General features: G+C 47.1%; 1 protein-coding gene across 1 annotated transcript in view; it reads left to right on the forward strand.

Annotated features, from left to right (window-relative positions):
* The window catches only part of LOC119963598 (tenascin-X-like), a 621,159-nt gene that overhangs the window by 493,579 nt on the left and 114,552 nt on the right, over positions 1–13,028 (forward strand). Inside the window, exon 87 of the mRNA XM_038792929.1 lies at positions 3,809–3,948. Coding sequence (XP_038648857.1) covers positions 3,809–3,948 — 140 coding nt within the window. The remainder of the gene's footprint in view (positions 1–3,808; positions 3,949–13,028) is intronic.

The following is a 13,028-nucleotide window of genomic DNA, read 5'->3' on the forward strand; positions in this document are numbered from 1 at the left end:
GGATTGGAAATGAGCAAACGTGACATCACTGTTTAAAAAAGGAGGTAGGCAGAGAGCGGGTAATTATTGGCCAGTTAGCTTAACTTCGGTAGTAGGGAAGATGATGGAATCTATCATCAAAGAAGAAATAGTGAGACGTCTGCATGGAAATTGTCCCATTGGGCAGACGAAGCATGGGTTCATTTTTGGGAAGGTCGTGCCTTACTAATGGAGTGGAATTTTTTGAGGACCCTACCAGAACGGTAGATAATGGGGAGCCAATGGATGTGGTATATCTGGATTTCCAGAAAACATTTGGCAAGATGCCACACAAAAGGTTGCTGCACAGGATAAAGATGCATGGCATTAAGGGTAAAGTAGTAGCATGGATAGAGGATTGGTTAACTAATAGAAAGCAAAGAGTGGGGATTAATGAGTGTTTCTCTGGTTGGCAATCAGTAGCTAGTGGTGTCTCTCAGGGTTCAGTGCTGGGACCGCAATTATTCACAATTTGCTTCAATGATTTGGAATTGGGGACAAAGGGCAATATGTCCAGGTTTGCAGACGACACTAAGATGAGTGGTAAAGCAAAAAGTGCAGAGGATTCCGGAAGCCTGCAGAGGAATTTGGATCGGTTAAGTGAATGGACTAGGGTCTGGCAAATGGAATACAATGTTGACAAATGTGTGGTTATCCATTTTGGTTGGAATAACAGCAAACAGGATAATTAATTAAATGACAAAATATTAAAACATGCTGCTGTGCAGAGAGACCTGGGTGTACTCGTGCATGAGTCGAAAATATTGGTTACAGTTACAACAGGTGAATAAGAAAGAGAATGGAATTTTGTCATTCATTGCTCAAGAGATGGAGTTCAAGACTAGGGAGGTTATGCTGCAATTGTATAAGATGTCAGTGAGGCCAAACCTGGAGTATTGTGTTCAGTTTAGGTTCCCTTACCTGAGAAAGGACGGACTGGAGGTTGTGCAAAGGAGATTCACTAGGTTAATCCCAGAGCTGAAGGGGTTGGATTACGAGAAGTTGCATAGTCTGGGTCTGTACTCGTTGGAATTTAGAAGGATGAAGGAGGGATCTTCCAGAAACATGTGAAATTATAAAGGGAATAGATAGGATAGATGTGGGCAGGTTATTTGCACTGGCAGGTGAAAGCAGAACGCGGGGGCACAGCTTCAAAATAAGGGGAAATAGATTGAGGTGTGAGTTTAGGAGGAACTTCTTCACCCAAAAGGTTGTGCACCTATAGAATTCCTTGCCCAGTGAAGCAGTTGAGGCTCCTTCATGAAATGTTTTTTTAGAGAAAGATCGATAGCTTTGTCAAGAATAAAGGGATTCAGGGTTATGGTGTTCGGGCCGGAAAGTGGAGCTGAGTCAACAAAAATCAGCCATGATCTCATTGAATGGTGGAGCAGGATCGAGGGGCCATGTGGCCTTCTCCTGCTTCTAGTTCTTATGTTCTTATGTGCCTGTCAGGGAGGGAGGAAGTGGTCAAGCGAGGGAACCGTGGTTTACTAAAGTAGTTGAATCACATGTCAAGAGGAAGGAGGCTTATGTAAAGATGAGACGTGAAGTTTCAGTTAGGGCGCTCGGAGTTACAGGTTAGCTAGGAAGGATCTAAAGAGACAGCTCAGAAGAGCCAGGAGGGGACATGAGAAATCTTTGGCACGTAGGATCAAGGATAACCCTAAAGCTTTCTATGGGTATGTGAGGAATAAAAGAATGACTAGGGTAAGATGTGGGCCTGTCAAGGAAAGTTGTGCGTGGAGTCCAAGGAGATAGGAGAGGTGCTGAATGAATATTTTTCCATCAGTATTCACACAGGAAAACGATGATGTTGTTGAGGAGAATAATGAGGTACAGGCTACTTGACTTAAAGGAGGAGGTGTGAGCAATTCTGGAAAGTGTGAAAATACCTCAGTCCCCTGAGCTTGATGGGATTTATCCTAGGATTCTCTGTGAATTAAGGGAAGAGATTGCGGAGCCTTTGGCTTTGATCTTTATATTATCTTTGCCTACAGGAATAGTGCCAGTAGGTTGGAGGACATCAAATGTTGTCCCCTTGTTCAAGAAGGGGAATAGGGACTACCCCGGTAACTATAGACCAGTGAGCCTTACTCTGTTGTGGGCAATATCTTGGAAAGTCTCAGAAGAGATAGAATTTATAATCATCTGGAAAGGAATAATTTGATTAGAGATAGTCAACACGGTTTTGTGAAGGGTAGGTCGTGCCTCACAAACGTTATTGAGTTCTTTGAAAAGGTGACCAAACAGGTGGTCGAGGGTAAAGCAGTTGATTGGTGTACATGGATTTCAGTAAAGCGTTTGATGAGCTTCCGCATGGTGGGCCATTGCAGAAGACACGGAGACATGGGATTCAGGGTAATTTAGCAGTGTGGATCAGAAATTGGCTAGCTGGAAGAAGACAAATTTGATAGGAAATGTTCAGCCGGAGTTCAGTTACTAGTGGTGTACCACAAAGAACTGTTTTGGGGGCACTGTTGTTTCTCATTTTTATAAATGGCCTGGAGGAGGGCGTAGAAGTATGGGTGAGTAAACCTGCAGATGACACTAAACTCGGTGGAGTTGTGAACAGTGCGGAACGATGTTGCAAGTTACGGAGGAGCAGTATAAGCTGCAGAGCTGGACTGACAGGTGGCAAATGGACTTTAATGCAGAAAAGTGTGAGGTGATTCATTTTGGAAGGAATAACAGGAAGACAGAGTACTGGGCTATTGGTAAGATTCTTGGTAGTGTGGATGAGCGGAGAGATCTCGGTGTCCATGCCATAGATCTCTGAAAGTTGTCACTCCGGTAGATAGTGCTATTAATAATTTGGTGTGTTATCTTTTATTGCTGGAGAGATTGAGTTTTGGAGCCATGAGGTCATGTTGCAGCTGTACAAAACTCTGGTGCGTCTGCATTTGGAGTAGTGCGTGCAGTTCTGGTTGCTGCATAATAGGAACGATATGGAAGTATTGGAAAGGGTGCAGAGGAGATTTACCAGGATGTTGCCTGGTCTGGAGGGAAGATCTTATGAGGGAAGGCTGAGGGTCTTGAGGCTGTTTTCGTCAGAGAAAAGAAGGTTTAGAGATGACTTAATGGAGGCATACAAGATAACCAGAGGATTAGATATGGTGAACAGTGAGAGACTTTTTCCTCGGATAATAATGATCAGCACATGGGGACATAGCTTTAAATTCAGGGGAGATAGATATAGGACTGATGGCAGCTTCTTTATTCTTTATTCTTTATTCAGAGAATAGTAAGGGAGCGGAATGTCCTGCCTGCAACAGGAGTGGACTCGCCAATATTAAGGGCATTTAAATGGTCATTGGATAAACATATGGATGATAAGGGAATAGTGTAGATGGGCTTGACAATGGTTTCACAGGTTAGCACAACATGGAGGGCCGAAGTGCCTGTTCTGTTCTATGTGAAATGAAATGAAAATCGCTTATTGTCACGAGTAGGCTTCAATGAAGTTACTGTGAAAAGCCCCTAGTCGCCACATTCCGGCGCCTGTCCGGGGAGGCTGGTACGGGAATCGAACCGTGCTGCTGGCCTGCTTGGTCTGCTTTAAAAGCCAGCGATTTAGCTGAGTGAGCTAAACCAGCCCCACATATGTTCTATGTTCTGAAGTGCCTCAGGACATTTTACTGCATTAAAGGCACGTTTATCAAAACAAGTTGTTGGTGATCATTACCAGTATCTCAAATCATTGCTCAGATGGCCTCTACTCATTTCTGCTCTGTCAGATTCTGTTACCTTTCTGCTACATGTGTACATTTAAGGTCTCATTCTACTCACACAGCGGTTGACCAACCACCATCAAACCTACGCTTCTCAGATATCACGAGGAAAAGTTTCCGGATGGACTGGGATCATGGATCGGAGGAGGCGGACCAGTACAGAATCAGCTGGGTTCCATCTGGGGGAGGGGACAAAAAAGAGGTGATGACATCCATACTTTCTGTTCTGTGTAGCTCGAGCTGATTTTGAAATATGCCTTGCAACATGCGAGTGTGAAGCAAAACCGCTGTCAGCCAGATCTGTATATGTATGAAAATGTTCCTCCTTTCCAGCAACGATGTTTCATTGCATCCTTGTAATCCTTTCCACACTTGCTAATGAGTTGCATTCTCTGCTGGTCGTGGTGGCATGATCACACTGAAAACAGCAGGTATTTTCCATTCCCAACAGGGAATGTGCATAAGCACATTCTTTCTGAATGGCATTACTGTACGAGAAGGTGATCAATGTAGCCATCTAAGATGGACACTGGGCTACAAAATGGAGAACTGCTAAGGCTGCAGGGAAAAACAGTCTTAGTGAGGACAAGCAGTTTGCAGAAGACTAATTTGCATTCTGCACGAACAGAAACCAGTTTTTGGCCAGGTGCAGAGTTTCAGCCAAAGGTGCAAATGGGAACAGATCTGCATAGTAATGAGGTGATCCAGATCCAGACCCCGCACAATAGAAACATTTAAGTATCAATGGATACTTTTGCGTAGACGCCCAGACAGAATGGCGCCACAGTAACCAACACAAAGAGCCGTAGGGACCGCCCCACCCATCGAGGAACGACCCTCAGATTGGGGGGGTTTGGAAGATATCGATTGGGAAAGGCCCAATCGATACATGGCAGGTAAAAGAACCGCCCAAGGGGGGCACGGACTTCTCGGACATATAAAGAGAAGGTCAAGCACATGACTCGGTCTGTTGCTTCCAGACTCCGGCCCAGACTTGTTACATCGCATCCTGACTCCAGTTTCATCACCGGCCGTTGAGCATCAGCCACCGAACTGTAAGTGCCAATACAACGATCGCTACGTAATCCAGACCTTGCTAGATCCTGACAACTTTAAGAATCTGAGAGTTGCAGACCAAGAACGGGACGAAGGCCTTGTCCCCTGACCTTGCCTGTTCGTGTCTAGATAAGTATTTTAGTTGTTTAGTATTAGAAGTAAGTTAGTCTCTTTAGCGTATGCATGTGTATCTATTATATTTGTTATAATAAACACTAATCGTTTGGACTTACTAATCGGTGTACAGATTTATTACTTTGAACCTGACCTTGATATACTTGTGACGGTGTCTAAATACGGCACCTGGCGACTCCGAGCATAGCTACATACACAGAGCCATAGTAGTGTTAAGCACACGGCCTTTAAACGGAGGTGTGTTAATCACACTCCAGTAAAACAAGCAACATTTAGTGGCGACATCCTGACGGGACGCGGTTACAAGTGGCACCCCCACTCCGTCGAGGACCCAGAAATTTGAATTAGAAATCTGAGTAAAGAAAAAGAAAAAAATCACAAGTAATCAAGGTGTTCAAACGAATAAATATAATTCGGAAGTGTGTTTTGTGCATGCGTACTAACAGGGTTGTAAGGTAAACCTGAGAGCTTTTTGTTGCGACAAACTGTCGGGAGTTTTGTGAGCGGAACATAGCGAAAGCCTTACCCGTCTTGTAAAACATTACCTCAACACCCCCTGTCCTAAATTCAGAGAGAAAGAGAAAATGGCCATGCAGGCAATGGAACGCCTCATGAACCCAGAACGGTTTGTGGTCGCAGCGACCAGCAGTAGCCGAGTAGGTCAGTGTCCCGTGTGGGAGCTGGAACTCCGCAAGTATCTGCAAGGAAAGGGATGGCCCCTTTGGAAAGAGTTCTGTATGAATGAGGAGACAGGTCCCGGAAGTATAGGACATACTTGGTGGGAGAACCTCTCTCAAATTCATAAGAAAAACCTTAGTAAATCACGCAAGCTCTAGGCAATCGTGTCCTGTTTGGCACAGTTGCGAGGCACTGAGGAGGTTGTTCAGACGCTCCGGGCAGAATTAGAAGAGAGAAATAGGATGAGCAAAGTGGATGTCAGGGACATCGAGAAGGAAAACATGGAACTTAGAGGGAAGCTGGCAGAGAAGGGTAGCGAGGTGGATGATGCCAAGAGGGCACATCAGTCATGTCTAGCCCATCTGAGCAGTTCCCAGACCCAGTATGAAAAAGCCTATCAGGACGTGCAACGTGCCGTCCTGATAAGAGAAGAATCAGAAAAGCAGGTAGAGGCATTGCAGAGGCAATGCTCTGACCTAAAGGCAGCTTTAAGAGCACTCCATGCTGCCACCACAGACAAAGACAAAGTACAGTGGATCATGCCAAGTGCATGAAGCAGATTGCGGAGCTGCAATCTCTGCTTTCAGTGCAGAATGGGTTCCAAAGTACCTTTGGAACACAGCTAGATGAGGAGAATGCCCCAGACTGGCAGGAATTAAGTGAGACAGTGCAGCGCTATGTTCAGCATGATCAGTGGTGACATGATCACACTGAAAACAGCAGGTATTTTCCATTCCCAACAGGGACACACAGTCACGGGCAGGACTGGAAAATTTGGAGATCGGCCAAAACTCAATTGGGTGGGATGAGCTCTTGAAAGCATAACCTACAAAAGCATAAGCACATTCTTTCTGAATGGCATTACTGCACTAGAAGGCAGAAGAAAAGAAAAGCACCCCAACCCCCCACAGATCAGATAGTTACCGCACCTATGAATCCAGTCACCACCCAAAGGAAAGCGATCACAAAAGGCGCACCCGATATCACCTACACCACCCCCTTAACTGTAACCCAACTCAGGGACGCGTGTGAGAAAATCACTCCGTTTCTCCCCACCGCAGACCCCCACCAATTTTTCGCGGAAGTGAAACAACAGGCTACCATGTACGGCCTGGACGAGAGAGAGCAGGTTAAGCTCACGGTTCTGAGCTTAGACCCGTCTGTAGTAGCAGCCCTCCCCGACCCACAAAATGTTGGAGGAGGCACACTAGAGGAAATGCACGCCTCCATTTTAGATGCCATAGGGTATAACCGAGGTCACCCAGTTGAAGGACTAAACAAGTGCCGACAAAAGAAAACAGAGCATCCCACAGCATTTGCAGGAAGGCTGTGGATCCATTTTAACGCAGTTTTCGGCGATTTAAATAGAGCGCATTTGAACCGTGACAACATGGTTAAATGGACGCGTACCATAATTTCCCATGCCACAGATGCAGGACAGAGTGCTTGCAATAGCTATGACCCCTCAGAAGAGGCCCATAACGAGAAATGGGTTCTGAAAAGATTGTCCCGCGCTTGGGAACAATCGGTTCAGGGCAAAATTAAAATAAAGACGCCAGATGAAGCTCAGGCTGCAGCGGACATTCAGGCAGTGAGAGCACACCAAAGCCCCGCATGGGTAAATGAAGGGAAGAACAGCCGTCCACAGAAGTCGCAGGAATGCCACAACTGTGGTCACTTAGGACATTTTGCAAAGGAATGCAATGCACCCCAAAGATCACAGAGAGGCCAGCAGACAGGCACTCTGAATAGAAATAGAGCAAAGCCGATCCATTGTATAGGGATACAGTCAGAACAGACCAAGGTGGACGGAACGGACTGACGGTGTTCGGGCTCCCCCACTTGGGTCTGTGACACTCTTTGGGATCAATCCGGGAGACCAGTAGTCACAGCTAAGGTTAGAGGGAAGCCCATAGAGTTACTTTGGGACACAGGAGGGTCCCGCACCACAATTAATTCCACAACCACGGCACAGGCAGACACGTGGCCGACCACCTCCACCATCACACTTAGCGGTTTTACAGGTCACTCGCAACAGGGACACATTACAGCCCCCGTAGCAATCCAGCTAGGGAACATCTCTACCAAACACCCCGTCGTTTTAGTAAATCTTCCCCGTTCAGCAGAACACATATTGGGTACAGACTTTATGAATGCCCATAGCCTGTCGTTCGACCCAGTCAACCAGTGTGTCTGGCGAATGGCAAGGTCAGACAGAGCACCCGCTACTCTCACAGTAGGAGAGTACGCAAATCGGATTAGCGCAGTAGGCGAATATTCTTTCGACCTGACTACACTAAACACGGACAGACAAGTGAGAGCAGTTTTAAACACACACAGGACAGCGTTTGCCAGTCACCGGCACGACTGCGGCAGAATGACTGGACAAGTTCACGTTACCGGACCTGACCCCCGACCACAGAAACAATACAGATTTCCCCTAGAAGCAGAGGGAGAAATAGAGAAAGTAATAGGTAGCTGATTGGAGCAAGGTGTACTGAGGACAGTAGCCTCGACCAATAATGCTCCTATTTGGCCAGTGAGAAAGCCCGACGGATCATGGCGTCTGACCATTGATTATCGGGGGCTCAATAAAGTAACCCCAGCAGTAGCCCCCACGGTAGCAACAAGTCCCGAGACCATGCTCAAACAGGGACTCCACTCCAAATATTTCACGGTATTGGACATTAGCAATGGCTTCTGGTCAATCCCATTGGCAAAGGCGTGCCAGTACAAATTTGCCTTCACATTCAAAGGACAGCAGTATACGTGGACATGCCTCCCACAAGGATTCCACAATTCCCCCTCCATTTTCCACCGACAGCTGGCGAATGGTTTAGAAAAATTTTCCCGACCCGAATATCTGGTACAGTATGTGGACGACCTATTACTGCAGACAGACACAAAGGCAGAGCACGTTACGCTTCTGGCCGAGCTCCTGGAACTTTTAACCTCGATTGGATGTAAAGTTAACCCCAGAAAGGCCCAGTTATTGGAAAACAAAGTGATGTATTTGGATACAGACATCACGCACGGCAAACGCGAGATCGAATTCAAAAGAATTGATTTGATTGTCAAATTGCCCCTTCCCCAGAATGTTTCAGCCCTCCGGTCGTTTTTAGGACTGGTTGGGTACTGTCGGAACCATATCGATGGATTCGCGACAAAGGCAGCCCCACTCTCAGACCTCCTTAAGAAAGGAGCCCCTTGGGAATGGCTTCTGCAGCAAACAGAGGCTGTGGAAGAGTTAAAGAAAGCCCTTAGCGCAGCACCCGCGCTACAAGTCCCAGACCAACTCTCCCCCTATGCAATAGAGGTAGCGAGCACAGATCTGACCCTCTCGGCCGTGTTACTTCAGGAACGGCACGAGCAGCTAAGACCAGTGGCTTATGCCTCCCGACTTTTAGACCCAGCAGAACAAGGATTCTCAGCCTGCGAGAGGCACCTCCTAGCAGTTTTCTGGGCAGTTCAATACTTTTCCTACATTACCGGACTCAACCCCATCACCATTTTGACCGAGCACACCCCCACACAGTTACTCCTAGACGGTCGACTGAAGGACGGTTCAGTTAGCCAGATTAGGGCAGCTAGGTGGACATTACTTTTACAAGGACGCGACATTAAAGTTAAACGGAACCGGACACACACATTTTTAGCCGACAACCTTCAATATCCAGGACAGCCCCATGAATGTGAAATTGCAGCACCCCTACACAACACAGGACCTTTCATAGCGAAGACAGCCCCCAGGAAGATAGGGAACCCAAGACAAAGCCCCCAACACACAGACACGTGTGGCCCACTGAAGATATACGTGGACGGTTCATCCACGATTTTAGATGGTGAGCGTATCACTGGATGCGGCATCTATGTCGAGGACGCGCAGGGTCGCGCACTCGAAGAAATAGCTTTAAAATTACCAGGTCACTTAGGCGCGCAGGCAGCAGAGCTCGCGGCCATAGCTTACATAGTGGACCACCCCGATTCTTTCCCCAGCCCGGCAGACATATATTCGGACAGTCTATACGTCTGCAACAGTTTGACGGATTTCCTACCCCTGTGGAGGACACGAGGTTTTGTCTACGCAGACGGGAAACCCCTTCCATCAGCCCCTTTACTCCGCCACATCCTAGACAAAGTGAAGGATAGGACCTTTGGAATTATCAAAGTTAGAAGCCACCATAGGTCATCCCCCCCTGGAAATGTAAAAGCCGACGCACTGGCTAAAGCAGGTTCGAGGCGAGGACACTGTTGGACACCCCCAGCTAGCGCACCAGCTAGTGCCCCTGTGAGTGCAGTTCAAGTCTCACAGACGGACATCAAAGATTTAGCCGAGCCACAGAAGCAGGATGAAGATCTCAGGGAGATTTTAAAGGGACTTTTGTGCCACAGTATGATAAGTTCCGACACGCTCTGACCACACATGAGGGTGTGATCATCAAGGTCCAGCTTTATGTGGTCCCGCAGCAGGACAGAAATCAAAGGATTGCCTTGTTCCATGACGGTCATGGACACCAAGGGATCGACCCGACCACGAGGCACCTCAGGCAACTCTGTTGGTGGCCTAATTTAAGGACCGATGTTACCCACTACATTGAGAATTGCCTTATTTGCGCCCAGAATAACCCGGAGAGGTATTCCAAAAAGGCACAGCTTCGGCATACTCGACCAGTTAATGGCCCCTGGACAAACCTCCAGATCGACTTTATAGGACCATTGCCCCCTTGTAGGAATGGCTATAAATACGTGCTGGTTGTAATTGATACCTTTACCAAATGGGTAGAGGCATTCCCCTCACGAACGAATACAGCTAAGACAGCTCAAAGATCCTGACCCACCACATCTTCACGAGATGGGGTTTACCCAGAAGTATAGATTCGGACCAGGGATCTCACTTCACAGGACGTGTCATGAAGAACGTCCTGACCATATTCGGTATTAAACAAAATTTTCACATTGCGTATCACCCACAGTCCAGCGGGATTGTAGAGCGCATGAATCGGACCCTAAAATCGACCCTTAGAAAAATGGTTCAGGAAAACAATTCAACATGGGATTCGGTACTCCCATTTGCACTAATGTTTATCCGAAACACGGTTTCAACATCCACAGGTTTCACCCCACACACACTCATGACCGGACGCCCTATGAAAGGTACAGAATTCCTTTAAGGACTGGACATGACTAGCCCCGAAGTGACGGCCCTCACGCATGAGAAAGCTGTTAAAGACCTAGTTGAGACTGTGAGGTCTGCACAGATCGCAGCCGCTGTTCAACTGGGAAAACGACGCAAACAAAGCACAGCTTGCTTGAATAAGAACGTACACCCCACAGAATTGCAGGTTGGGCAACAGGTAATGCTATCTGTGTATAACCCCACCAGTTTTTTGGCACCAAAATTTTCAGGCCCGTATTCAATTTCGGACAAAATTAGCCCCTCAGTTTACAGGATAAAATACCCCAATGGAAAGACTGCGTGGTTTCATATTAACCAACTGAAGGCATATGGAACACAGTCTAACCACGCACACCATGTCTTACTGGACGCAGCAGAACATCTCGCCCCGCCCACTAGAGACATGATTCCACCATCCCCCTCACAGACCAGTTCATCATCGGACTCGCCCACGACTCCGCCCACTGACCACAACAGACCACGCCCCAAAACGCCCACAAGCTGCCACAGCAGAGACCGCGAAACTGACACTAACTTTGAGGACAACCACAGCACACAACCCTACAGCCCACACTGCAGCGACTACGACCCCGACTCCAGTGACCCCATGGAAGTCACCTATATTAAAAACCCAGACCCACCACCCGACCCCGACGACCCCGACAATACCCCTTCAAGTTTAGACCCCACACTTTGGCACAGGGACAATTCATACAGACTTGTCCGTAACGATGAAAGTGACCCCCGGTCACATAATTCCAAAATTGCATGCCTGATCCACACAAGGGTGTGGGATCCGGGAGAGCAGGACGACACGGTGTCTGACCCTCGATACGGCAACCTTTGTGACCCTGTTCACAGAGGCAGAGGAAAAGTGAGGTGTCCAGATGATGTAAAATAGGAACCGCTTGAGGGAAGCGATATCCTTTCTGATGGAACCTACACGTATGTTTTGTTTGTTAGTTTATGTTTGTTTGCTTGTTGATATGTTAAGGGTTTGATTGCAGATCTTTTCAGCTGAAAAGATTGTGACCACCTCACATTATGGCTAAAATGTCTGGAGCACAGCTCAACTTTTCACAAGGAGCATCTTGGCTCCTCCCTTGTTTTTCAGGTGCCCCTCTATTCGGTGAATAGAGGCTGCAACCCCACGGTTAACACATTCTTGCCCGTTCATTCCAGGTTACTCAGGCAGTGGAGAAACGGCACTGAGGACCCGCCCTGTCTGAGAACCCACTTTGGTCAGCCAAGCTCGGGTACGGCACAGCACGCCTTACCCGGGGATCCCATCCAAATCTTACCCGTAGCGGCCCATACGCAACCCATTCGACCTTTTTGTTCCAAACTTTGTTTCATTTTTCGTTAGGTCGCCCTTAGGCCGCCATCCCACATGCTATTTACATCCAGGAACATTTGGATGGTAAATTGGCAAAGCCTGCGAGACGGCTCGCAGGAGGAAAGTTGTGAGGTGTATTTCTGCTCCTAAATTCGCTTTTGAAAAAAAAAAATGAGGGGAGTCACAGGGTGTGACTTGGCCAGTAATTTAAGGGTCAATTGGAATGAGAGGACAGATACACTAACAAGTACGGATATTAAACTGTGTATTGACAGATACTGTGCTTGATCCCATAGCTTTCGAAAGGCGAAAGAAGGTTCACAGCAAGGATCGGCCATACAGAAGGAAGAGGACAAAGAGAACGAAGAGAAGACCATGATGGAAGCCTACCTATTAGTTTTAAACGTTGTTGTATTTGTACATGTGGAAGCAAGTCACGTTTCCCCCACAACCCCCGCCGTTAATGTTTCCCTCACACCAACTTCCCCGTGCTCAGCTCTGATCAGCGAAGTTCAGACCTGGTGCACAAAATTCATGACATGGTACTCAATGTCGTACATGATTGAATCACTGCTGGTGATTGCAATTCTCTGCATCATTGTACAGACCCTCAGGTTGAGGAAATGGAAAAGGAGAGCCTCCCGTTCCTGCCCCTCAACCATTTACGGAGTTCAATCCCCTATTTTCGGTTTTAACCAATCCCCCCAACCCCTTGATGCCTAGGAAATGAATAAAGCAATATGTTAATAAAGACACTAATGTATTATATTGTTCTGAACTCGACTGCCGAGTCAGAAAGTGATATGTAATGTGGTGTGAATGGATAAGGTTTTTAGACTGTAATAAAATGTTTACAATGAGATGAGGATAGTAGTTGTGATAGGTAGAGGTTCCCGGTTAT

Source organism: Scyliorhinus canicula, chromosome 3, assembly GCF_902713615.1.
Source record: "Scyliorhinus canicula chromosome 3, sScyCan1.1, whole genome shotgun sequence".
Lineage (NCBI taxonomy): Eukaryota > Metazoa > Chordata > Chondrichthyes > Carcharhiniformes > Scyliorhinidae > Scyliorhinus > Scyliorhinus canicula.